Raw genomic sequence first — 25,109 nt, forward strand, 5'->3', positions numbered from 1 at the left:
GGACCCGTTTTCTCCTACTCTTTGCTTCCTGTCTGCCAGCCAGTTCTTTATCCACGTCAATACTGAACCCCCAATACCGCGTGCTTTAAGTTTGTATAGTAATCTCTTATGTGGGACCTTGTCGAAAGCCTTCTGAAAGTCTTATATGGGACCTTGTCGAAAGCCTTCTGAAAGTCTTATGTGGGACCTTGTCGAAAGCCTTCTGAAAGTCTTATGTGGGACCTTGTCGAAAGCCTTCTGAAAGTCAGAAAGCCTTCTGAAAGTCCTGCTGAATTACTCCAGCATTTTGTGTCTATCAACAATTATTATTGTTGTGTTGCAAAATTATGTTGAGCAATATACATTATTTGATAACGGTAGCATTTTTAAAATTAGTTGCTTGTTTGCGCTTTATGATCACTGCACATTTTCCCCATAAATGTGGTGTTTTTCTTCAGTACAAGTGTAATTAACTCAGGCTGCAGTGGCCTATTATCTTGGCCCTACATCAGTTGTAGTAAATTTGTAGTACAGCAGATGAAAGACTGAGATAGATGGCCAAAACATCCTGAATCAATCATGATTCTACCGCAGTAAAAGCAACGTACTGGAAAGTCGTAAGCTTCTTTAATATACAAGATACGCACTATTTTAACTTATAGAACACAAATAAATGGTGCTTTAGATTTATTTTTACAGACAAAACATAAACTACTTTGACATTACTGTACTGCTGAAAATCTTTCACAGAAGATAAAATGATCCAATTAGTACTCCAATGCTGAGTCGAATGAACTTAGAAATGAACTGCAGTTGATGTAATATTATGTTTGTTCAGTAGATATGAAAACACTATAAACAATTATCATGATAAATTAACTGTAATTTATCATACTTCATTGCTATGAAACTTCCTTTCTGATGAGATATTCAAATCTCAATTGCACATACTTTCCTATGGCACTAACTCATTAAGTAATTTGCAAAATAACTCAGGAAATGGTATTCTCTTTGGTCTCTATTGCTTGGGTTTGCAAACTGGGTGGCGAGGCCCCAAGTGGTTTTGATAATGTTAGAAGGGAGTTCTAATTATAAAATGACCATATGTTCAGAGGTTTTAATTAGAATGGAGAACGATGAGGATGAAAGAGCAGAGAAAACAAACCTTCTTGGGGCGTGGGGAAAATAGTTTCTGAACCTCTGTTCCAGTGGCAGCATAGCTATTCGGAATAGCAAGTTGCTCTCCTGTTCTGGTGATGCAGCCAGATAATGCTCATCTCTATCATTTCCACATTGTCATTATTCTCTATATTGTCCGTGGTGTCTGCATCATTGAGGCATCCTTGAATCAAGAAGTTTGTAAGTTTTAATTGCACTCTGGAGACATGAGCACAAATAAAACATGGAAAGAATATTCAGTGCAGCAGTCAGTACTCCAGGGTGTTATCTTTCAGACAAGGTGTTAAACCAAACCCCGATCCATCCACTTGCAAAAGATCAAGTAGCATCATTTTAAAGGGTTTCTTCCCCAGCGCCTATGGTCAAGATGAACCTCTCAATCAACAACATGGCGATTATCAAATTACTTTTCCGTGCAAACAAGCTGCCACATTCCTACATTTTAGAAGTATTTCACAAGCCAAGTACTACAGATGTTGGAATTAAAGCAGATCATTCAACATTTGTGGGGACAGAAACATAGCCAACAAGATGACAATGTGTTTAAATGTATTTCAGTTGCCCCATTTCCTGCACTTGCCAACCCCTCTCCTGGGGTAACTTGGAGCAAATGTGTAGTTCTAGTTGTCAACGGCCTCCTGACCCAGAAATTGGATAATGGCGAGGTCCGGTTAGGCCTCAGTGGTAACTGGGCCTCAGCTGCTGCCCCTCTGCCCCTAAGTATCTCAGCGATGCCTTACAGTCTTTGGTTGGAAGTAAAGACGGGGGATGTCTGTCACATTTAATCAAAACCTGTTCATTTTGTAAGAGCTTCGAGAAGCTTCTGATGCACGGGGATGGTAAATAATGAGTTTGACTGCTTTAAATGATTTAAAAAAATTAAAATATAACAAAAATGAGCCTAGTACAAATATGAAAATAAAGGAAATCATGAAGAATAAAGGTGTTTACTTTTCCTTCCAAAATGTCCTGGTTGGGAACTTGAGATTTGGATACATGATTGCAGGGAACCAAAGGCACTGGTGTCTGAAACTCAATTTTTCCTGTACTTAGAATGGCACCAAATAAGTCCAGAGATTTCTTATCCGTGACTGGCTCCACATTCGAGCACCCATTTATACTATTCTTATTTATTTTCTCCACATTCACATCAACTATCCAAATTTTACCCATCACCTTCATCCTGAGAGATGCACAGTTGTGAATCCTTGAGAGCTGCTGCCACTCAGCTTCAGAGAACGGGTTTAATTCTCACCTCGAGTGCTATCTGTGCGGAGTTTGCACATTTTCTCTTTGGTCACATGGGTTTCCGACAGTGTTCTCAGTTACTCTCACATACCAAAGACATGCGAGTTGGTATTCGCATGTGGGTTTACATTGCATGGGATCCAGGGAGAGCTAGCTAAGTGGATACAGAATTGGAAGGAAGCTGAGGGTGGTGGTAATGGAAGATTGTTTGCTCAACTGGAGGGCTGTGACTAATGTACCTCAGGGATCGCTGTTATTTGTAGTTTATATCGACGTTTTGGATGAGAATGTGCAAGGCATGATGAGTAAGTTTGCAGATGATACTAAAGTAGATGCTATCATGGATAGTGAAGATGGTTGATAAAAATGACAGCAGGATCTTGATCAGCTGGGCAAGTAGGCTGAGGAATAGCTATCCTCCAATCTGCTGGCACCTCACCTGTGATCCACAAAGATGCAAAGATCTCTGCCAGCTGTCTCCTTGTTAGCTTCCCAGAGCAAAGCAGTGCAGATGTCATTGGGCCCTGGAGATTTATCAACACTTATGCTTCCTATGACAGCGAACACTTTCTCCTTGTTCTAATGACCTGCTCCATGTACACCTCCCCCCCCATCCATTCCAACTCCCCCCTACCCCTCACCCCCCAATCCTCTGAACTCGCTATCCTTCACATCCTTCTTCTTGGTGAATACAGATGGGAAGTATTCATTTTGGGCCTTGCCCACATCACCTGACTCCAGACACAGTTTATCCCTTTGGTCCCTCCAATTCTTTCCCATGTTATTTCAAAAATATTTCACTTTTTACCCCAACAGTTTATCTAAAAATTGAGAAATGCAAGTGTTTCTCGCATTTAATTAAATCAAATATTACAAAATGTTCCATGGCTCTCCCTTATGAATCCCATGTGGCTAATTTTAACTTTGGACTTAATGTATCACATAAATAATATTGGCGTGGCCACTCTCTAAACTGCTCGTTCCTTAAACATTCCATCCATGAACACTCCCTTTTAATAAAATCAACACAAGTAAGATTTTTTTAGTAGATATTTAGTGAGTGACAGAATTAATATCGCTCATTTTATTTTATCACCTGAAGTCAACATTAACTTCAATTAAATAATGGTGAGAAAAGAAAGATTTCTTGCCTGGAGCTCCTGAAAGATAGTTTGCAGATCTGTGGTTTATTAAACTAGTTTCAACTTTGTGTTAAACTGATGCTTCCGACGGATATTCTGAACATTCAAAGCCCATGCATTCAAAACATTTTTTTTTTGATGTTCAATAATGTACTTAAACCTTCATTTCTAAAGGCTTATGTTGTCAAACAAGCATACTGCAAAGCTAAGTTTCATGTTAAGACAGCAAAGTGTGTTTTTTAGTGTGTTTTAAAAAGTATGTGTTAATGTTCTCTGGTTTGTTTTATGTGGGGGCGTGGGGGCGTGGGGAACTATTTTTCAATTTCTTACCTTGTCGGAGATACAATTATTTTCTGGATTGTATCTCCGGTCACTCTGCGGCCTAACATCATGGAGCTGGAGGCTTTGCTCGAGACTGACTTTGAGCCCCTCTGTGGGGCTGTGGACTTATCATTTGAGCCTGCGAACTGCGGCCTGCGGATTTCAACATCGAGGAGCTCGCAGTCTCGGGTAGAGACTGATGTCGGGAAGCTCCAAAGTCGCAAGAGGTTCGACTAGCCCCGACCCAGGGTCCGATCACCCAGCGCAGGGGAGCTGAGATCGCCCCGACGCGGAGGGCCCGACTGCCAGCTACGGGAGCCAAGATTGTCCCGTCAACGGAAGGCTCGAGGCCCCCGAGAACAAAGAAGGGAAGAAGATTGCATTTTTTTTTCCGTCGTCCATCACAGTGAGGAATGTGGAGGAGTCACTGTGGTGGATGTTTATGTTTAAATGTATTTTGTGTGTTTTGTTGCTTTTTATTGGTATGACTGTATGGCAAATCAAATTTCTCGTTTGTTGCAAAACATACATGGCTAATAAAATATAATTATGATTATGATTATGAGAGCAAACAAGTGACCAATTTTGTAGGCAGTCAGTTCAGGAATTCCTTTTATGTGAACTATCTTTTATTTTATGTGCTATTTGCATCATCTGTCTAATACTGTGTCATTATTCTTTCTTGCGGTAAATCACAATGACCTCCACCTCTCACCCAATGGAGTTAAATAAAAGATGAGATAATGCTTGATTCTCTCTGCAGTTATCAACCGATTAATGAAGTTGTATCCTGTGAAATCAAATTTTAAAATAATCAGACTTTGAAATTTAATTCGGTCACATATGGAGAACTCTGTACTTAGTGAATATTTGTTTGTCTAAGCTCAAAGCAAGCTAGAATGTAAATTCCATTTGTTTTTGTTTTGTTTTGGAGCTATTTTCAAAGAGGTGAGTGAAAAAAACATCAGTGAACCTCTCTGTATCTTTCCCATTCCATGTTAGGAATATAGACTGAGCTCGGTAGCTCAATATATGGAAAATCAGTGATGCAGATGATGCACCAGTCCATTAACATGCTGCACCAGTATATTACATACTGCACCAGCCAGATACCAGGATGTTACTTCAGAGTATCTAGGGTCTCCATTTTTATGTTTGATTCTTTCTTAGAACTAAACTCGGGCTACTCTGCTACCATCTATGAAATTGTCTGTTCACCCATGAACACAAACACAATATTAAATTATTTATAAGGATGACCTTGTGTTCTTTTTTAGTGCATGACTATCATGACGTCAAAACCGTTTTGGAAGTTTAATAGCTCACTGAATATAGAACATTTTTCCCCATCACTCAATGGTCTATGCTCAAACGTAGATGTATGCTGTAAACTTGTTCAATAATTCAAGTCATCTTGGGAAACAAACATGTTCCATACAAGGAAATGCATTTAATTCAAGGCTCATTCCTCTCATTCCCTTTTTCAATTTTCTCTGCAGCAGCAGAACGTTTACATATGTTGTGTATTTATGCAGTTCACTTGTTAATAGTTTAGAGTTAAATTAAGCTGTAAAAGATGCACCAAATAAAGTTTGTAATACTATAAACATCTTCAATCTTTCAGGTTTATCTGAAGAATTTGAGAATAATCCGATGCGTTATATTTCTATGAAACATCCTCATTCCAATGCAGCCAAATCTGAGGTAAAGAATGATAAGAAAGTATTAATATAAAAAATATGTGGTACCTTTACAATATAATTTGTGCCATTCTGTTATCTTGCTAGTCTTGCCATTAATTTCACCATAATACATACAATTATAAAAACATTGTATTCCATTCTCACATTTCTCTATCTGTGTTATATTTCTCTACGAAATAACTTTTCTCAGCGGGTCAGGCAGCATCTCTGGAGAACATGGGTAGGCGACATTTTGAGTTGGAACCTTTGTTCAGAGTCTGATATCCATATATCTGTCTATATATCCATCTAGTCATCAATTTTTAAATTCATCTTGTCATGTATAATGATAAGGTCATGATTTTTGATTTGGTGGCAGACATTTTCAGTCATATATAATGGTTCGTGGGTCAAAAATAAAGAAAATGATCTACTTATTCCAAGTTTTACCCAGATTTGAAATGAGTATCCCGCATTCTTGTCAGAAATAATCATAAAACTCATTAATCCTCCAAGATTCAGACGGAATTGCTTCCCCAATGTCTCCCACTGCATAGTACTCTGCTATTTCAAAATAATTCAAGCTGCTCCAGTCTATCAACTATATGAGTCACTGTGCAGAGACTAAAATATCACATGACCCATGCTTAACATTAATGGAAATGTTCTAAGAGTTATGATTAGCCTGTTTATCTGCAGTAAGTAGTGTCTGATTGAAATATGGATGATGACAACTTTAACCGAAAGTGTGGTAATTAGAGTTCAATCCTGAACTCTGATGCTCTTTGCACAGAACTTGTACAGTTTGCCGGTGACTGTGTGACTTGCCTCCAGGTGTCCTGTTTCCTTCTACATTGGAGGGTTAAATATTCACTGAGGAGAATAAAATAAGTTGGGGTTGAATTAGTGTAAAAATAGATATTTGATGGCCGCTGAGGACTTGATGGATCAAAGGGCCTGTTTCCATCTCTGTACCAATGAATCTTTTTTCCATGTGCAATGTCTGCTTTAATAAACAATATTAGACCTGTCATTGTCAAGGGTTGCCATCTGAATTAAGTGATGGAAGATGAATTCAAGTCCACTGTTGTTGGACAAATCACAGGTAATGATGAGTCTGAGTGTGAGAGAGAGATCAATAATCTTCTTGAATGGTGCCAGAAAAACAATCTTGGTTTAATGTTAGGAAGACCAGAAAGCTGATTGTTGAGTTCAGATATAGAAAACTGAGGATCCATGAACCTGTCTTTATTGCCAGGATGGCCATGGAGGGAGTCCATAGCTTCATGTTCACTGTCGTGTGTATCTCAGATGATCTACCCTGGGCCTAACACATTGATACAATGACCATGAAAGCTCATCAATGCCTCTACTTCCTCAGATGTTTGAGGATTTGTGCCACATCTCTGAATACTCTGTCGAACTTTGACATGTATTTGGTAGATTGGTTGCATCAGGACCTGATTTGGTAACTCGACCAACCAAGAATGAAGGAGGCTTCAGAACTTCGTGGACTTTGCCTGGTCCATTGCAAATCGACCTCCCATCCATCAAAGGGATTTACAGGAAGCGCTACTTCAAGAAGGCAGTTAATATCATCAAAGACCCACACGACCCTGGTCATGCTCTCATCTCGCTGCTATTGTTGGGAAGAAGGTACAAGAACATGAGAACCATTATGTTCTGGTTCAAGGAAGAGCTTATTTCCATCAACCATCAGGATCTTGAGCCACACCACAACCCGAACCATAGTCTATCTCAGCAGCCAACTACTAAGGACTTTGCATAGGTTGCACTGCATATTTTGGCCTGCACTTAGATTCAGAACATCTTATATTACTGGTCTGTGCAGGATGAATGGGGGGTCACAACAGGATGGATGGGGGATCACTACAGGATGAATGGAGGTATTGTTACAGGATGGATGGGGGATCAGTACAGGATGAATGGGAGGGTCAGTGCTGTGTGGATCGGAAGGGTCTGTGCAGGATGAATGGGGGTCGCTACAGGATGAATGGGGCGATCAGTAAAAGATGAATGGGGGGAACAGTACAGGATGGATGGGGGGATTCAGTACAGGATGAATGAGGGGATCAGTAAAAGAATGAGGGAATCAGTACAGGATGGATCGGGGGGATTCAGTACAGGATGAATGGGGGGAGGCAGTGCAGGATGGATGGGAAAGGGGGTGAGTACAGGATGAATTGGGGGACCAGTCTTGGATGAATGGCGGGGGGGGGGGGGTGGGGTGGCAGGAGAATCAATGCGAGGTGGATAGGGAGATCAGTGCAGGATGAATAGATGGGGGGGGGGGAGTAGATGGGGAGCACATTGAGGACAATAGAGGCGGGACTGTGGATCAGTGGAGAGGAGGGGTCCCAGGGTAAGGGGGGCGTACGAGAGAGAGAGAGAGGAGGGGAGGAAGGAAGGTCTGCGCCCGTCAGGGACGGCATCATCGCCCCGTTGCCATGGCCGTCCCTGTCCACCGCTAAGTGCCGCCACCAAAAGGGGAGGCGTTTGGGATCTCCGGGGTGCTGGAGGTGGAGGAGGAGCCGCTATCGCTGCCGCTGTCGCTGCCAAAGATCCTATAGCATCCTATAGGATCTTTGGCCGCTGCTGTGCGGGGCCGTCATTTGCTCCGACCCTCCGTCACCCCACACCCCGTATCTTTGCTCCGCACTATGTCGTCGCCGCCGAAACGAAACGTCACGTTGCTTTTCTCCAGACATGCTGCCTGACCCACTGAGTTACTCCAGTTTTTTGTGTATCTTCGATATAAACCAGGATCTGCAGTGCAAAGCCGGGCAAAATGACTCGGTATTTACGTTGCCTGGCTGCACTTTGGGTGGTCATTGGCACCCAGGCAACCGCTAATTTCGAGCCCTGGATAAGATATATAACACATACGGAGGAAGCTGAGAAAAAATGTTTTAAGATATGATGTATTTGGTTAGGTAAAAGTACCACATGGTTACATCTTGTTGAAATGTAAAAGATAATAACAAATACAGCCAGAGGAAGAAGTGAGAGTGGTGTAGAAGGCCACAAAATAGGCGAGGTCTAGATAGGTCAGTTCCAATGTATGTTTCTGTGAGAGCTTGCAACAGGTGGCAACCTCCTTATCCTTATTTCTAGGACAGTCAGCATATTTTCTATCAATAAATTGGAAAAGGCTGATTGATTTGGTTTCTGGATAACAGGCACTGGGAAATTTGAAGTGTCATTTCAGCCATTAAATACTATCAGAAAACTAATGTTAGAGAAAAAAAAACTGTGGGGATATACATCACATCCAAATTGGAAGTCTGGCATGATCCAAATGGAAGAAAATTACAAATTTCTACTCCAATTCCAGTGCATGTTGGTTTAAGGAAATGTAAATGCAGATGCACAGAGGACCAATTTGTGTTCCTTCTCAGTTATGCTTCTGTGCTTTGTGTATTGGAAGTGAATTACAATCTGCAGCAATTGCCAGAATGGTTGTCTCCACTGATCAAGTCAAATTGTCTGTTTGAGTTCTCCAGCCTTCTGATGAAGTGTGGAAAGGATGTTTAGTCTATTTCTCAGTGGTCCCTGATTGCAGTTTCCCCTACTAGCATGTACAGCATTTCATTTGTCTGTTTTAATAAGCATTTGACACATTCTAATTTTAGGGGCCAATTTCAGCTGATTGAAAATTATTGTGAATCTGCATAGACAGGATGAATCACACCTGGTGTTTTTGGAAAAGACTGAGGAGTGGACCAGATTTCAAGTTCATTCTTTATCTTTTCTGGATCTCTGATTAATTGACTACAAAGCTATCCTTGGACTCGAAGGAAATGATAAAGGGACATGACAGTAGTTTTGAAATGTGATGCAAATTAATCTGATTCCAATAGACTTCTTGGATCAGCTGACTTAAGATTGCATATTAATGCATTATTATGTATTACAACCTGAAAATAAAGTTAAATACTTAGGCCAAATTAAATGCAAACCTATTGGTTCATTTTGAATATCTACACCAAATAATCATTGCCAGCAGTACTGCAGCATAAATCAATTTTAACTGCAGTGATCAATTCCTGGAACTTGGCTCAAAATTAATTATTTTAATTTTCTACCCAGTGATCAGATCAATGTCAAGGGTGTTAATAGGCTCTGTTTTATTTTAGTGAAATATTACTAGATCTATTTCAGAAAATCACGGAACATTAGCAACGTAAGTCTGATTTTGTAGCATTTCTCTGTAAAAGTAACCCATTCTTCCCCTCTCCAAACCTCTGCATTGTTTTTTCCATTCAGATACCTATCTATTTCCCTTTTGAATTGAAGCTACCTCCACTACTTCCCCTAGCAGTCCCCTGGTAGTGCTTTCTGCCTGTGTATAATAGGTTTTCCTCCTTTCATTTTTAATTATTTTACTAATGCCTTAATTCTACATCCTTGGTTCTTAACCCACTGCCAATGGAAACATTCTCTTTCCATCTACTTAGTCTATACCCTCCATGATTTAAAATTGCTTGGTCAGATCCCAGTGCAACCCACATCCGTGGAATCATTTTGGTAAATCTCATCCACACTCTACAAACGGTTAGAATTACCTCGCACAAATCCTTCCTCCCCCCCCCCCCCCCCCCCCCCCCCCCCCCCCCCCCCCCCCCCCCCCCCCCCCCCCCCTCCACTGGGCTTTCAAAAGGGTGTGAGGGGAGCATTTAAGTGATATGTATTTGCATGGCTGTGTGTGAAGGACAGGGACATGAATCTGGGCAGCACACAGTCACAGCTGGTGGAGCCACCTCTCCACAGGTTCAGCAACACAGGTTCAATTCCAACCTTGGCTGCTGTCTTGCACATTCTGCCTGTGGGTTTCCCCTGTGGCTCCAGTTTCCTCCCACACACCAAAGATATGCTACTGTAAATCAATCCAAGCATGTAGTTGACCAGTTGAATCTTGGTAGAATAAAACAGGTTATTGTAGGACGAGCGTGAATGGGTGGCTTACAATCAGCGTAGGCTCGGTGGGCTGAAGGGCCTGTTTCTGTGCTGTACCTTTCCATGACTCAATTAATCTTTCCTGCGGTGTGGCGCCAGAAATGAACATAATGCTCCAGTCGTGGTTGAACCAGTGCTTTATACAACTTTATCATCGGTCAGAATATTGCATCTCATCACCTTTTCTTAAATGCTGACCTCTCATGTGCCCTCATCTGTACTTCAATAAAATTCAACTTGAATGCAGATAATAAATTGTCTTATGTATGTTAGAGTTTGTTTACATGCAAGCAGTATTTATTTTTGGTTCTCTACAAGCTTGTCAAACTTGATGGGCACTGGCCATAAATGATGGCAGATGGCACAATGGGCTAAGTGTTCGGCTGGCAACCGGAAGGTAGCCGGTTCGAATCCCGCTTGGAGTGCATACTGTCGTTGTGTCCTTGGGCAAGACACTTCACCCACCTTTGCCTGTGTGTGAATGTGTGTGAATGTGTGTGAGTGATTGGTGGTGGTCGGAGGGGCTGTAGGCGCAGATTGGCAGCCACGCTTCCGTCAGTCTGCCCCAGGGCAGCTGTGGCTACAGAAGTAGCTTACCACCACCGAGTGTGACTGAGGAGTGAATGAATAATGCGATGTAAAGAGCCTTGAGTATTAGAAAGGCGCTATATAAATCCCATCCATTATTTATTATTATTACAAATGTAAAATGGGGCTTATTTTGCAATACCACAGGGATGGTGTCGAAAGAAACTTAACACACAACCATAACAAACAGCTATAAACTGATACTACTTCTGATAGGAGACCAAAGACTAAATATAAATATAAATATAAACAAAATAAATGAATTCATAAATTAATTTGACTAATTAATTTTATTGGTCTATAAATCCGGAAGTGGCGGCGTTGCCTTAGCAGCTGCGGCTCGCCTGCAGTCCGTCTGTTCTTTCTTTTTTTGTTGTTTTCTTGTCCTGGTTTAGTTAGTTAATTTGTGTTATTAGGTTGTGTATGTGTGGGGGGGGGGTGGGAGAAACTTGTTTTAGTCTCTTCCTTCAGGGGGTGCGACTCTTCTTGTCGTATCCCCCGTCTCCGTCTCCGTCTGTGCTGAAGCCTAATGGCGGTGCTGGCGGCCTCCAACTGGGACTGACCTCGAGGCTCCGGAGGCAGAACTAGCCAGGACTTACCAGCGCGAGGCTGGCCGACTTCGGAGCTGAGGCGGCGTTCTGGCGGCGGCGGTCCGACTCGGGGCTGAGGCGGCGGCGGTCCGACTCGGGGCTGAGGCGGCGGTGGCCCGACTCGGGGCTGAGGCGGCGTCAGCCCAACTCGGGGCTGAGGCGGAGTTCCGGCTTTTGGCGGCGACCCGACTTCGGAGGTTCACAGGTTGGTGACCTGTTTTTCCGGAGCTTCCGCAACAACGGCTTTGTCCGCTGGACTGGAGGGTGGCAGCTTCGGCAGCTTCGACCACCCCAGGCCGCGGAGTTTGAACCAGCCCGTTCGCGGAGCACGGTTGAACCGCGGGACTTACTTACCATCACCCGGTGGGGTCACAACATCGGAAGCCTGGATCGCCTCAGCGCAGAGGGAGAGTAAGGAGGGAAGAGACAAAGACTTTAAGACTTTTGCCTTCCATCACAGTGAGGAGGTGTCTGATGAACTCACTGTGGTGGATGTTAAATTTATGTTTATTGTGTGTTTTGTTATTTTATTATAATTGCAAGGCAACAAAATTTCGTTCAGACCGAAAGATCTGAATGACAATAATTTGACTTTGTCTTAAAAAAAAAACTTTTCTGAATTCTTAACTGATTTTAGGACTGTTTATTTAAATATTTTACTCAGGTAGGGGAATTGAGGACCAGAGAACATAGGTTGAAGGTAAAGGTAGAGCGGAAAAGATTTAATAGGAATCTGAGGGATAACTTTTTCACACAAAAGGATGATGGATGGATGGAATGAGCCGCCAGAAGGGGTAGTTGAGGCAGGTACTATTGTAATGTTTAAGAAACAATTAGACTGGTACATGGATAGGACAGGTTTAGAGGGACATGGGACAAACGCTGGGATTAATATAACTGGGACATCTTGGCCGGTGTGTCAAGTTGGGCTGTATGGCCTGTTTCCATGCTGCATGACTCTATGACTTGGTAGATTGCAGTGCAGATTTTTAAAAATGGATTTCAGAAGTATAGAGTACACTGAAATATTATAAAATAGCAGGTGGCACAGGTGAATGTCACACCATCCATCTCTTTTATATGAAGCCCACTGTTCCTACTGTTTTCATTCTTTGGTGTTTGAAGTCTGTTGGAGGACTTACTCAAAGTTATTTAATTCCTTTCTCTTTGAAAGTGTACTGTTAGGCATAAATATACAACACCAATCAATAATTCAGGAAAATGTATGAGGGAATTAGGAACCCATGAATAGGTTGGATCTGAAGCAACAATTATTTCATTTGCAGTCAACCCGTAATTATGCTAAACGTACTCTTAAGTTATGAGAAATTGCAATTATGAGCAATACAAATTTTTATTCGACAGTCCCAATCAATGCCAAAATTGCATTTCAGGGATAAATGCACCCCAGTATTTGGCTGTCTGAAGTGCTGCATCCCATCTAGTCCATCTGAGGAATTTTCAGTTTTACAATATTCTGAACAAAATCTCTGGGAGCATTTAAAATTAAATGTCACTGGTATCCTTCTCAAAGATCTCACAAAGATCGGCATTTGTGTTCATTGTTTGATGCAACATATTGCTGTTTCGGTTTGCCAAATTTAAGTGGAAAGCAATCGCAGTGCTGCAATGCAGAAATAGTATTGCTGATGTTGCAATAAAATTAGCATTAGTTCAACAGTGGTGACAGGTCAGGTGCAATCTTCCAGCTGCAATGGAGATCCTTTTTATGACAAAATGGCAACATGTATCAAACTAGCCATTCTTTTATTTTTTGAATGGTGGTCATGGATTATTTTGTGCTTCAGTCTGGTTGACGATTACTGTGCCCTTCTCCAGATTCTAAGTAATCTAAAACATGATCACTTAACACATGGAAGCGAACAATTTAAACCATGGACAATTGCTTCATTTCACATTTTCTAAGAGACAGAATATCACGAAAAGATATCCTAGCACAAAGCCTGAAGCAGAAAGAAAAACACTTAAATATCTGAAGACATCAGCTTTTCTCAGTTAGTTCCATGTATAAAAAGATCAAACAAATAGCAAGGTAGAAATAATAGCAATGCACCTTTTGGATATCTGCAATTATAATTCAATGTGTTTGACCTTTCAAAGAAAATACACGTTTAAAATATATGAAGAAAAATTGATGAAGTAGAAATGATTGAACTGTGCTGTGCATATGGTATGAAAATCATGTTTTGATATTTATATTTATTAGCTACTTTGGGGTATATTCCACTATAACAATTTATGCCACAACTATATGGATTTCTGCATGTAATGAACTCTCTGTTTTTGTGCCACTCCTCCCCTAGAGTAAAATTAATCATTACACAGAATATCGCTCAAATTATATACATTTCGATTCAATTGCAACAATGTAGTACAACATGTAAAAAGGAAATGTCTTGTAATTGAATGCCACCTAGCTGAACCAAAATTTCCTCTGCAGCTTTAACAAATGGGAGTTAATATACAATGTACTGAATTCTGTGACTAAAACCAGAGCTTCAGTGTTACATGCATCATGCTTTTTATTGGAATTAAAGCACTAATAGTCACTTTCTTTCAATTAATAAGAATGAGGAAAGAAAATATTTAATGAATTTATGGCATAGAATACTGAAATAAAAGAACAAAGTAATAGAATTATTTTGTTCTTACAATAATACTGAAAATACATTTACTGTTTTTTGTTTCAGCAACATACGACATCCAACAAATCAAAAGAAAAGGATTCATCATCTTTAATCTCACTGATAATCAGAGCGGAAGCACAAAAAGATTACTGTGCTCTGCCTGTTTGTTTACAGCATTCCAAGGGTGAAAGCTCCCAGGAATCGTTAAAATATCTAAATACATTTCTCAGTAGCACACCACGCACTACACTGCCGACAGGGTCAGCTGCAGAAAGCATTCTCGTGTCCACTGTTCATGGCAGAAAAGCTAAAATCTCGACTAGGTCCAGGAATGGGTTTTCTTCTATTACTATCACTGCCCGAAGAATGATGAGCCCAGCTAATAAGCTTTCAAAGCTAACTGTCAGTGCTTCTGCAAATGAGAAAAATGCAACTCAACATGAAAGATCTGTGAGTTCTGGAGGTATTGTGCACATTCATTCCCACACAGATAACATCAATGAGTTCCCATGCAATGGATATAGTGTTGAAGAGGAGAGTTCCCAGTCTCAGTCACTGTTGTTTTCAATAGGAGATAGCGTAAGCTCTTTAAATATTGATCGCAAGCATCATGAAACCTTGCTACCAAGCAACTATGAAGACAAGACCCATCTTCCTTCTCAGCAGTTTCATTCTGTTGTATCCTTTGTACATTTCATAGTCACACCACGGTGTTTTAGCAGCACTTGCTACTTAGACAAATCACTTTTGATTGATCTTTGCTCTCTTACAAATCGCAATGGATGTGGATTAATACAAAAATCATCTTTGTCCTTAAAACTAAGCTGCACTTCTTCTAAATCATCAGCAGATGGTGGTGATGGCATGTTTAAATTAATTTCATTCATCAGACGCTCAAAACAAGGAGTTGCTTACATTATGATGGATAAGGAATACCCAGATATATCCTCCAGAGCCAGAGACATCATTCCACGACAATCATCAGCTGCCCAGAAAGTTTCTAAAACTGCAAACCAATATAATGGAGATTTAATGTCTAATGGAAAAGAAACTCAAGGCTCACCCAAAAAGTCTGCTTACCTATTTATTTATCTTTCAAACATGAATAAAGGAACAAATTACTTCATAACTGAACATAAATATAAACCAAATCATCGTGAAATGCCTAGTCCTATCTCTGACCTCATTGGGAAATCAGGTATGTACTAAAATATTACTTTCTTATAATTGCAAGAAGTGGTATAATTTCAGATTATGTGTTATGAAAAATAATGCCAACTCCAACTTCTGAAAGTTTAAAGCAAGAGCTGAAAATATGAGAAAAAAACAGAAAAAAACAAACTTAGTTAAGGATGTTTCAAAAGTTAACATCCAAGTAAGGATTGCAGATTTTATATCCTAGAAGAACACTAGTGACCAAATTCGTTTTTTTTAAAATAACCACCAACAATTTTACTAACACCATTTTTAAAAAAAATTGCAAACTGATTCTTAAGTTGGGTTCAAACCCTCAAACTGCTATAATGGAATACAATTTTGTGTTTGTTGGGAGTATTTCAGAAAGTTTAAAAGTAAATGAAAATTTCCAGCAAACAATAATTTTATTAATGTTTCACTTAACAAATGATGTCAATGCGCTGACTAATTCTACTTGCAGAGCAAATAAAATATTTGAAGGCGAATGATGACGGGTGATGACTCGCGCGACTGTCGCACCTCAGTCACTTCCGGCCTGTCGCGTAAATGACGGCCAAGTGGGACAGGCCTTTTAGGTATTAATATTCATAATATATTCTAGCGGCACCTAGTGGTGACTTGAGGCAATGTGAACCCTCGCTATTGGCTGGCGCCATCGCGGGTGTGTTTTCGCGGGCTTTTAGTTCCTCAGTTGATCGAGCCCCACCTGTGTAACAGGAGCTTCAATATATTTGGCTGACTACTATCTCTATCTTAGATAGATCTACTATCTAAGATGGCGCCTGCCAGCGGCGACTTTTTGCTAACAGCCAAACAGATGAAGATTACTTACAGCAACAAGCAACTTACCTGGATCAGAAAAACGGCAGAACTCGGCACCCTAACAAACAAGCTGAAGGCACTAGCAAGCGTTCCCTGGACCGCTGGAGAGAACCCGACCCGTCTAGAAATCAAAGGGACTGTACCTGGGAAGCCCTCCGGAGCTAACGAGCAGGATTTCCCGGGAGCAACGGAGCTGGAGCTGCCATCTGTGTGGGAATCCCCAATCGAAACGGAGCTGGTGCTGCCGTCTGCAAGGGAATCCCCGTTCCAGCGCAGGTTCGCAGAAACAGCAGGTACAGTAAGTACAGTACCTGGAAACTACGGGGAGACCTCCATTGTGTCCAGAAACGTGGCCGACGGGCAGGACTTCAGGACCGACTGAAGCGCAGGGGACTTCGGCCCCCTCTCCCTACTATCCTACTGGCCAACGTACAGTCCCTTGAAAATAAAGTGGAGGACCTAAGGACAAGGCTGCTTTATCAAAGGGAGCTGAGGGAATGATCTGTGTTCTGTTTCACAGAGACATGGCTCACCCCCATCTCCCCAGACTCAGCGGTCCAGCCTGAAGGGTTCTCCATCCACCGTATGGGCCGTACGCAGGCATCTGGGAAACGGAGAGGAGGGGGCATCTGCCTCATGGTCAACTCTGCATGGTGCACAGATGTGACAGTCCTGTCCAACTCCTGCTCTCCACACGTCGAACATCTGGCAGTGAAGTGCCGCCCCTTCTACCTTCCAAGGGAATTCACCTCCATCATCCTGACCGCGGTCTACATCCCACCCCAGGCAGACGTCCGCCTGGCACGGGAGGAGCTGCACGCTGTGGTCACCAAACACCAGACGTCTTACCCCGAGGCGTTTACCACCATTGCTGGGAACTTCAATAAGGCAAACCTAAAGAAATCACTCCCTAACTTCCACCAACATGTCTCCTGCTGTACCAGAGGACCAAACACCCTCGACCACTGCTACACCACCATCAAGAATGCCTATCGTTCTATCCCTCGCCCTCACTTCGGTAAATCCGACCATACCGCAGTGCTGCTTCTTCCTGCCTACAGGCAGCAAATGAAGAGCTCACCTCTAGAGGTGAGGACAGTACAGAGCTGGTCGGGGGGGGGGGGAGGGGGGGAGGGGGGGGGAGGGTTGGGGGGGGGGGGGGGGCAGGGGTGCAGAGGAACAACTCCAGAACTGTTTGGAGTCTGTAGACTGGGCAATGTTCAGGGACTCAGCAACGGACCTGAGCAAATACGCCACAGTCGTTACAGACTTCATGAAGAAATGTGTGGAGGACTGCATCCCTACAAAAACCTTCCGAGTGTTTCCCAATCAGAAGCCTTGGATGAACTTTGAGATCCGCACTCTTCTGAAGACCAGACACCGGGCATTCATGTCTGATGATACAGTGGTCTACAAGATGTCCAGATATGATCTTGGTAAGGCCATCAAAAAGGCCAAAAGGGACTTCTGCTCCAAGCTGGAGGATGAGACAGATGTTCGGCAGCTGTGGCGGGGCCTGAATGCAATCACCTCCTCCAAGGCGAAATCAGGAGGTGGCTCGAATGTCGGCATAACATCACTCCCTGACGAGCTCAATGCGTTTTACGCATGCTTTGATAGGGAGAACACCGATGTCCCCATTCGCTGTGATGGTATTTCTGTCACAGTCACAGAGGCCGGCGTCAGAACCCTTGAAAAGCGCCTGGACCTGATGGTATACCCGGTCGTGTTCTAAAAACCTGTGCGGACCAACTGGCTGCAGTTTTTACGGACATTTTCAACCTCTCACTTCTGAGGTCTGAGGTTCCCACCTGCTTTAAAAGGGCACCAATTATACCGGTGCCCAAGAAGAGCAAGGTGACGTGCCTCAATGACTATCGACCAGTGGCACTAACGTCGGTGGTGATGAAGTGCTTTGAGAGGTTGAATATGGCGCAAATCAACTCCTACCTCGACAAAAACCTGGACCCACTGCAGTTCGCCTACCACCACAACAGATGCGATCTCGCTGGCTCTCCACTCTGCTCTGGACCACTTGGACAACAAAAACTCATATGTCAGGCTGTTATTCATTGATTACAGCTCGGCATTTAATACAATCATCCCCTCCAAGCTGGTTACCAAACTCGCAGAACTGGGTCTCTGCGCATCCCTCTGCAATTGGATCCTCGACTTCCTCATTCACAGACCACACTGTTCGAATTGGTGAAAAGGTGTCAGCCTCGATAACAATCAGCACGGGAGCACCTCAAGGCTGCGTGCTCAGCCCCCTGCTGTACTCACTCTATAATCATGACTGCGTAGCCGGTCATAGTGCGAACACCATCATCAAGTTCGCTGACGACACCACTGTCGTGGGACGTATCACTGATGGGGACGAGTCAGAACATAGAAGAGAGATCGACCGACTGACCAAATGGTGCCAGCACAATAACCTGGCCCTCAACACCAGCAAACCAAGGAACTGATTGTGGACTTTGGAAGGACCCACAGTCCTGTTTATATCAACGGGTCGATGGTGGAAAGGGTCAAGAGCTTCAAATTCCTGGGCATACACATCTCTGAAGATCTCTCGTAGTCCGAGAACACTGATGCAATTATAAAGAAAGCATATCAGCGCCTCTACTTCCTGAGAAGATTACGGAGAGTCGGTATGTCAAGGAGGACGCTCTCTAACTTCTACAGGTGCACAGTAGAGAGCATGCCCGTTATCTGAGCGGTGTAGCCTCAAGTGTGGTTCGCCCACATTGAGGCCCAGTTTGAACACCGCAATATCGTCGCGGACGCCACTCGTTATTTTTACGTGGTTGGGGCGCTCAGTCAGGAGACTGCCACCCGATTGCTGCCTTACCTGCAGAATCCGCCCCAGCAATCGGTAAATACGATGGCCTCAAGGCGCCGCTGCTCCGCACTTCCGGGCTCAGTCGCCGTGATCGCGCCACCCGCCTTCTCCATATGGACGGCCTCGGCGATCGTAAGCTGTCTGCACTGATGAGTGCGATGCCACTAACCCTGCCTGGTTTTCAAACAGGCTTTCCTGGAGCAGATGCCCGACGACATCCTCCTGCTCCTTGCTGGTTCGGACTTTGCCGACCCCCTCTTCGCTGAACGGGCCGACGAACTGTGGCGCGCCAAGCAGCAGGATGGTGGATCCATCAACCGGGTGTCCGCGCCCTCGCACCAGCAGCCTCTCAGAGACGTCCAGCCCTCCGCTACCATCGGCGCACTGCAGCCGCCCGCCGGAGACCGTGGTAAGCGCCAGTGGTGCTACTACCACCAACGCTGGGGTGCAGAGGCTTGCCGATGCCGCGCCCCCTGCTCATTTCCGGGAAATGCCTCAGCCGATCACCAGTAGAGGCTATTGCGGTCGACCAGAATCATCGCCTCTACGTCCAGGATCCCTGTTCCGGGCTTCGCTTCCTCGTTGACTCCGGGGCAGTGCTGTGCATCCTCCCCCCCGACCACTCGAATGGAGGACATGGGGATTGTGTGGTGCTCTGACAGCCCGTGGACATCCCCATTACACATGGTTCCCAAATCATCTGGGGGGTGGAGACCGTGTGGGGATTACCGACGCCTGAACGCTGACACGGCCGCGGACTGCTACCCGGTCCCGCATATTCAGGACTTTACGGCCCACCTGGAGGGTGCTACCTTCTTTTCCAAGGTGAACCTGGTGCGCGGCTACCACCAGATTCCCGTCCACCCCAATGATGTGCCCAAGATCGCTATCATCACCCCATTCTGCCTTTTTGAATGGCTCTGCATACCGTTTGGGTTAAAGAACGCCGCGCCTGCTTTCCAGCGCCTCATGGATATGGTGGGTCGGTGGTTGGACTTCGGCTTCAAGTACCTGGACGATATTCTGGTCGCCAGCCGCTCCCACCAGGAACACTGCGCACACCTACGGGTGTTGTTCCAGCAGTATCAGGACCATGGGCTTGTCATCAACCCTACCAAGTGCCAGTTTGGCCTTCGCTCCATTTCATTCCTGGGGCACCACATCACCTCGCAGGGCGCGGCCCCTCTGCCCGCTAAGGTGGAGGCCATTCGGTAGTTCCCTCGGCCGCTCACCATCAAGGGGCTGCAGGAGTTTGTTGGCATGGTAAATTTTTATCATCGCTTCGTACCGGCGGCTGCCCAGATCATGCGGCCTCTGTTTAGGTATGTTACAATAATTACCTTCAGCGGCGCTGCAATTCTGCCACTGGCCGTGTGCGCGATTTTGGCGCGTTTGAGGGGGGTGCGGGGTTAAAACGTGGTTTTCTGATCCTGGTCCTGGGTTATATTTTGTTGGAGTGCAAGCGTTTGCTAAAGATTCTTTCCGACGGCCGTTCTGTGTTTTTTTTTTTTTTAATTCGCCCGACAAGTTAATCGCTGGAGTGATTTTAAAATCAACTTCTGAAGCCGTCAACGCCGACAACGGGCCGGATTTTACGTAGGGGACAGGTAAAATAAAGTAGTTTATTTTTATGTATAAAAGTGTTTCTTAAGATGCATTTAATTCACATTTTAAGTTGCGAAACGGTGATTTCTTTCCCCGAACGAACCGACAGATTTTTGCTGCAGATATGGGGGACTAAATCACTGCCACCGCAACATTCCAATTGATCGCGTTCCAGAAAATCCCACTCGCAAGCTGATATAATGGCCATTAATTTACAGGTATTAAACATTAAATTCCTTCCAATTGGCCTATAAACCCATGACAATGAGATTTAAAAATTATGTTATATTGTGAATTCTTGTGTGAATGTTATTTGGACACTTAGGCTATTTAAAAATGTTAATCTATTCTTAAGAAATGGATAGATGTTTAGATCTAGTAATTGAATTTTGTAATTAGCTACAATTAGGTAACTAACTAATTATATGCTTTAATTTCAAGTCGTCTACGTAAGATTGTTTCATATTTGTTTCAGAATGCTTCAATCTATAATAACTGCAAATCAGCTCTTAATTTTTAAGAAAGTTATGGGCTTTTGACTGTTCTCGATCACAGCTTTTGTGTTAAGTCAATGAAAAAGCAATAGGGAACAAGATGCTAATTTCCAAGTATGAAAATGGCCATAACTTTTTTTAATACTGAAGATATGAAAGTGAATTAGGTGTCAAATTAAACTTATTTTTATGCTTTATCTGATAGGATAAATTACAGACTTGATTTTTTAAATCTCAAAATTTTGTATCATTGCTACTCTGTTTCAATGCCTCACCGGTAAGCCACGGGACCTCGTGTGGGATGATAAGGCCGCGGCTGCTTTCAACGGTGCAAAGGAGGCGTTGGCCAAGGCCACCATGCTGGTGCACCCGCGGGCTGCTGCCCCGACCGCCCTCACCATGGATGCCTCGGATAAGGCTGTCGGAGGGGTTCTGGAGCAGTTCACCGCCGGCCGCTCGCAGCCGCTTGTATTTTCCAGCCGTCACCTGCGACCCCCGGAGCGAAGCTACAGCGCTTTCGACCGGGAGCTCCTGGCCCTTTATTTGGCTGTCCGCCATTTCCATTACTTCCTCGAGGGCAGGCCCTTCACGGACCACAAGCCCCTGACGTTTGCCTTTTCCAAGGTGCCCGACCCCTGGTCATCTCAACAACAACGGCACCTGGTTTTTGTGTCGGAGTTCACCATTGACGTTCAGCATGTGGCAGGCAAGCTGAACCTGGTCACGGATGCTTTGTATCATCCTGCGGTCCCGGCTGTGGCATCTGTGGACCCCGGTATGGATTATTCTGGGCTGGCCGCCATGCAACACGAGAGTGGTGAGATGGACGTTTACCGGACGGCTTCCTCGGGGTTGTCGTTGGCCAATGTCCCTTTCGGTCCGGCAGGGGTGTCGGTCCACTGTGACATGCCCACCGGGAGACCACGCCCTATTGTCCCCGTGGGTTGGCAGCGACGTGTTTTCGACGCTATCCATGGCCTGGCACATCCTTCCATCCGGGCGACTTCTGCGCTGGTGGCGGACAAGTTTGCCGGGCAGGGCCTTCATAAGCAGGTTGCGGCCTGGGCCAGGGTCTGTATTCCCTGCCAGATGTCACAGATCCAGAGGCATGTGCGGGCGCCATTTCCAGCATGTTCATGTTGATTTTATGGGCCCGCTACCGCTGTCTCGCATTGCTACCCACCTGCTAACTGTCGTGGAACGCTTCACGAGGTGGCCAGAGGCAATTCCGCTCACTGACACCTCTACCGCGTCTTGTGCTCGAGCTCTTGTGGCCCACTGGATTGCTCGTTTTGGCGTGCCTGAGGAAATCATCACCGACCGGGGGGCTCAGCTTACTTCGGCTTTGTGGTTGGCTTTAGCTCAGGTGTATGGGGTGCAGTTGCATCACACCACCGCCTATCACCCTCAGACCAACGGGTTGCTGGAACGCTTCCTTCGGCATTTGAAGTTGGAGCTGAAGGCACGGCTCACGGGCCCGGACTGGGTCGACCAGTTGCCTTGGGTGTTGCTGGGTATTCGCACGGCCCCAAAGGTGGATTTGGACACGTCGTCCACTGAACTCGTGTACGGCTCCCCGCTGTGGGTACCCGGGGATTTCATTCCTGTGGCACAAGGGCAGCAGGGGCCCAATTCGTCTGTGTTAGCGAACCTTCGGGAGAAAGTAGGCGGCCTGGCCCCCATCCCGACCTCTCGGCATGGGTCTATGTACCGCCGGAGCTTAAGAACTGTTTATTTGTGTTTCTCCCCAGGGACTCCACCAGACTCCACTGCAGCGGGTTTATGAAGGTCCTTTCCGGGTGTTGCGCTCCGACGTCACGACTTTTCTTTTGGATGTCGGGGGTCGGGAGGAGATAGTTTTGGTTGCTTTCCTCCAGCCCGCCCACGTGGATGTCGATAGCCCGGTGGTGGTGGCTCAACCCCGGCGTAGAGGTCGTCTGCTTGTCGTCCCAGTTGCACCTGTTGTGCCTGTTTCCCCTGCGTCTATAACGTTTGCTGGCTCTGTTCCGTCAGTTCCGCCTGTACCGCCGGTTGTGCCCCTCGTTTCCACTCAATCTGGTTGCCTCATTCAGCCTCCTGCTCGGTTCCTTACCTCGGATTCTGGGGGGGGGGCGGTCCTGTAGTGGCACCTACTGGTGGTTTGAGGCAATGCAAACTCTCGCTATTGGCTGGCGCCATCAAGTGATTGCGGGTGTGTTTTCACGGGCTTTTGGTTCCTCAGTTGATCGAGCTCCACCTGTGTAACAGGAGCTTCAATATATTTGGCTGAACTAGCACGTGGTTTTGGTATACTTATTTTGTTTGTCGTTACAAATAAAGATTTATTTTACTCATCCTGCTCGTCTCGCCATAATACTGACATTTACAAAAGTTTAGTTTAAGAAAACGGAATATGAATAGATGATTAATTTTCAAGTCAAAGCCTTGTTTCTAATGGGGCATTGCACGCGTCAGTACTAGGTCATCAGCTCTTCATAATTGGATGAACAAACAAATTACAATCTATACAAGTTTGCCGTTGATACAAAGTTAGATGGGCAAATGAAGTGTAAGAGTATCGATTCTAAAGGGATATCTCTGGTAGTAGAATGACAAATAAAATGGGAAAATCATTTATGAACTCATTTACTTTGGTAAAAAGAATGGAAAACAACACTTTCTAAGTGGCAAGAAAGCACTGGATTTTGATGTACTGGTGAATTTTGGTTCGTCTAATGCAGACTCTGAATTTACAGATACAAAAAGCACTTAGTAATACAAATACTATTTGACCTTTATGGTAAAACAGTTGAAGTACAAAAGTGAGTAAATATTGCTGAAATGGTATAGAGCTTGATGAGATCTCATTTGTGGTCTACTATGCAACTTTAGTCTCTGAATTTCCCATCCTTTGCAGTAAAAATTCTTGTGATTAATCATCCAGTAGAGTCAGACCAAGAATGACAACATTCGCTTCCATGGAGTTTAGGTGAACAATGAAGAGTCAATGTGAAGGAAAAATGGCAAGGGACTATTTCTTCTCGTTGGAGAATCTGAAACTAGGGCCATAAATGATAAGGGGTGTGGCATTTTAATCTGACATGAGTACATATGCATATATACAACATATATACGGAGAGCAAACCTCTGCAAACCCTCAATTGCTGAATGTGTTTATTTCCAACACATGGGATTTTGGCTCTAAAGAAGATGTAGGCATTGGGAGTAAAAGGCAGCAGGTCAATGGTGTTCTTGTTGAATGGCAGAACATGTCAGAATCAATGTTCACAGTCACTAATCATTAAAGTCTGCCACTGTGTGGTGCTCAAAAATGTCCTGATAGGAAATATTAAGTTTATCATTCTAAAACATTACAACACACTATGCCTGATACCAGCAGGTGAATATTTAACACGGCTGAATGGGTTTAACCTAATCAGTATTCTAATTGAGGAGATTAGGAGAAATGGGTCAGTGCCTCCATTAAAACAGCAAGAGAGGAATGCCGAACAAGCATGCTGTGTATTCAAATGCAAATGTCACACATTACAATTTGAAAGGCTTTTGAAGGACAACTGAAACTACAACAGAAATGTTGAAATAAAATGCCACTGTTCTGCATAGGGGTTTGGTGTGTGAGAGATTTAAAAAATCAATGACTTGTAGAGAGCAAAACTGAGATTTGTTTCCCCTTTGTTCATGATGATTTCACTGACTTTTCATTTAACCTTAACAATTGAAAAATATGTATGTCCATATCTCGTTGGAATATAAGGGCGCACATATGTTCAATCAATTAATCTTTAATAGTTAAAT

General features: G+C 44.1%; 1 protein-coding gene across 1 annotated transcript in view; it reads left to right on the top strand.

Annotated features, from left to right (window-relative positions):
- The window catches only part of c15h10orf90 (chromosome 15 C10orf90 homolog), a 169,756-nt gene that overhangs the window by 94,269 nt on the left and 50,378 nt on the right, over nt 1-25,109 (top strand). The window contains exons 4-5 of the mRNA XM_033033700.1: nt 5,494-5,573; nt 14,418-15,552. Of these exons, the coding sequence (XP_032889591.1) occupies nt 5,494-5,573; nt 14,418-15,552 (1,215 nt within the window). The remainder of the gene's footprint in view (nt 1-5,493; nt 5,574-14,417; nt 15,553-25,109) is intronic.

Source organism: Amblyraja radiata, chromosome 15, assembly GCF_010909765.2.
Source record: "Amblyraja radiata isolate CabotCenter1 chromosome 15, sAmbRad1.1.pri, whole genome shotgun sequence".
In the NCBI taxonomy this organism is placed as follows: domain Eukaryota; kingdom Metazoa; phylum Chordata; class Chondrichthyes; order Rajiformes; family Rajidae; genus Amblyraja; species Amblyraja radiata.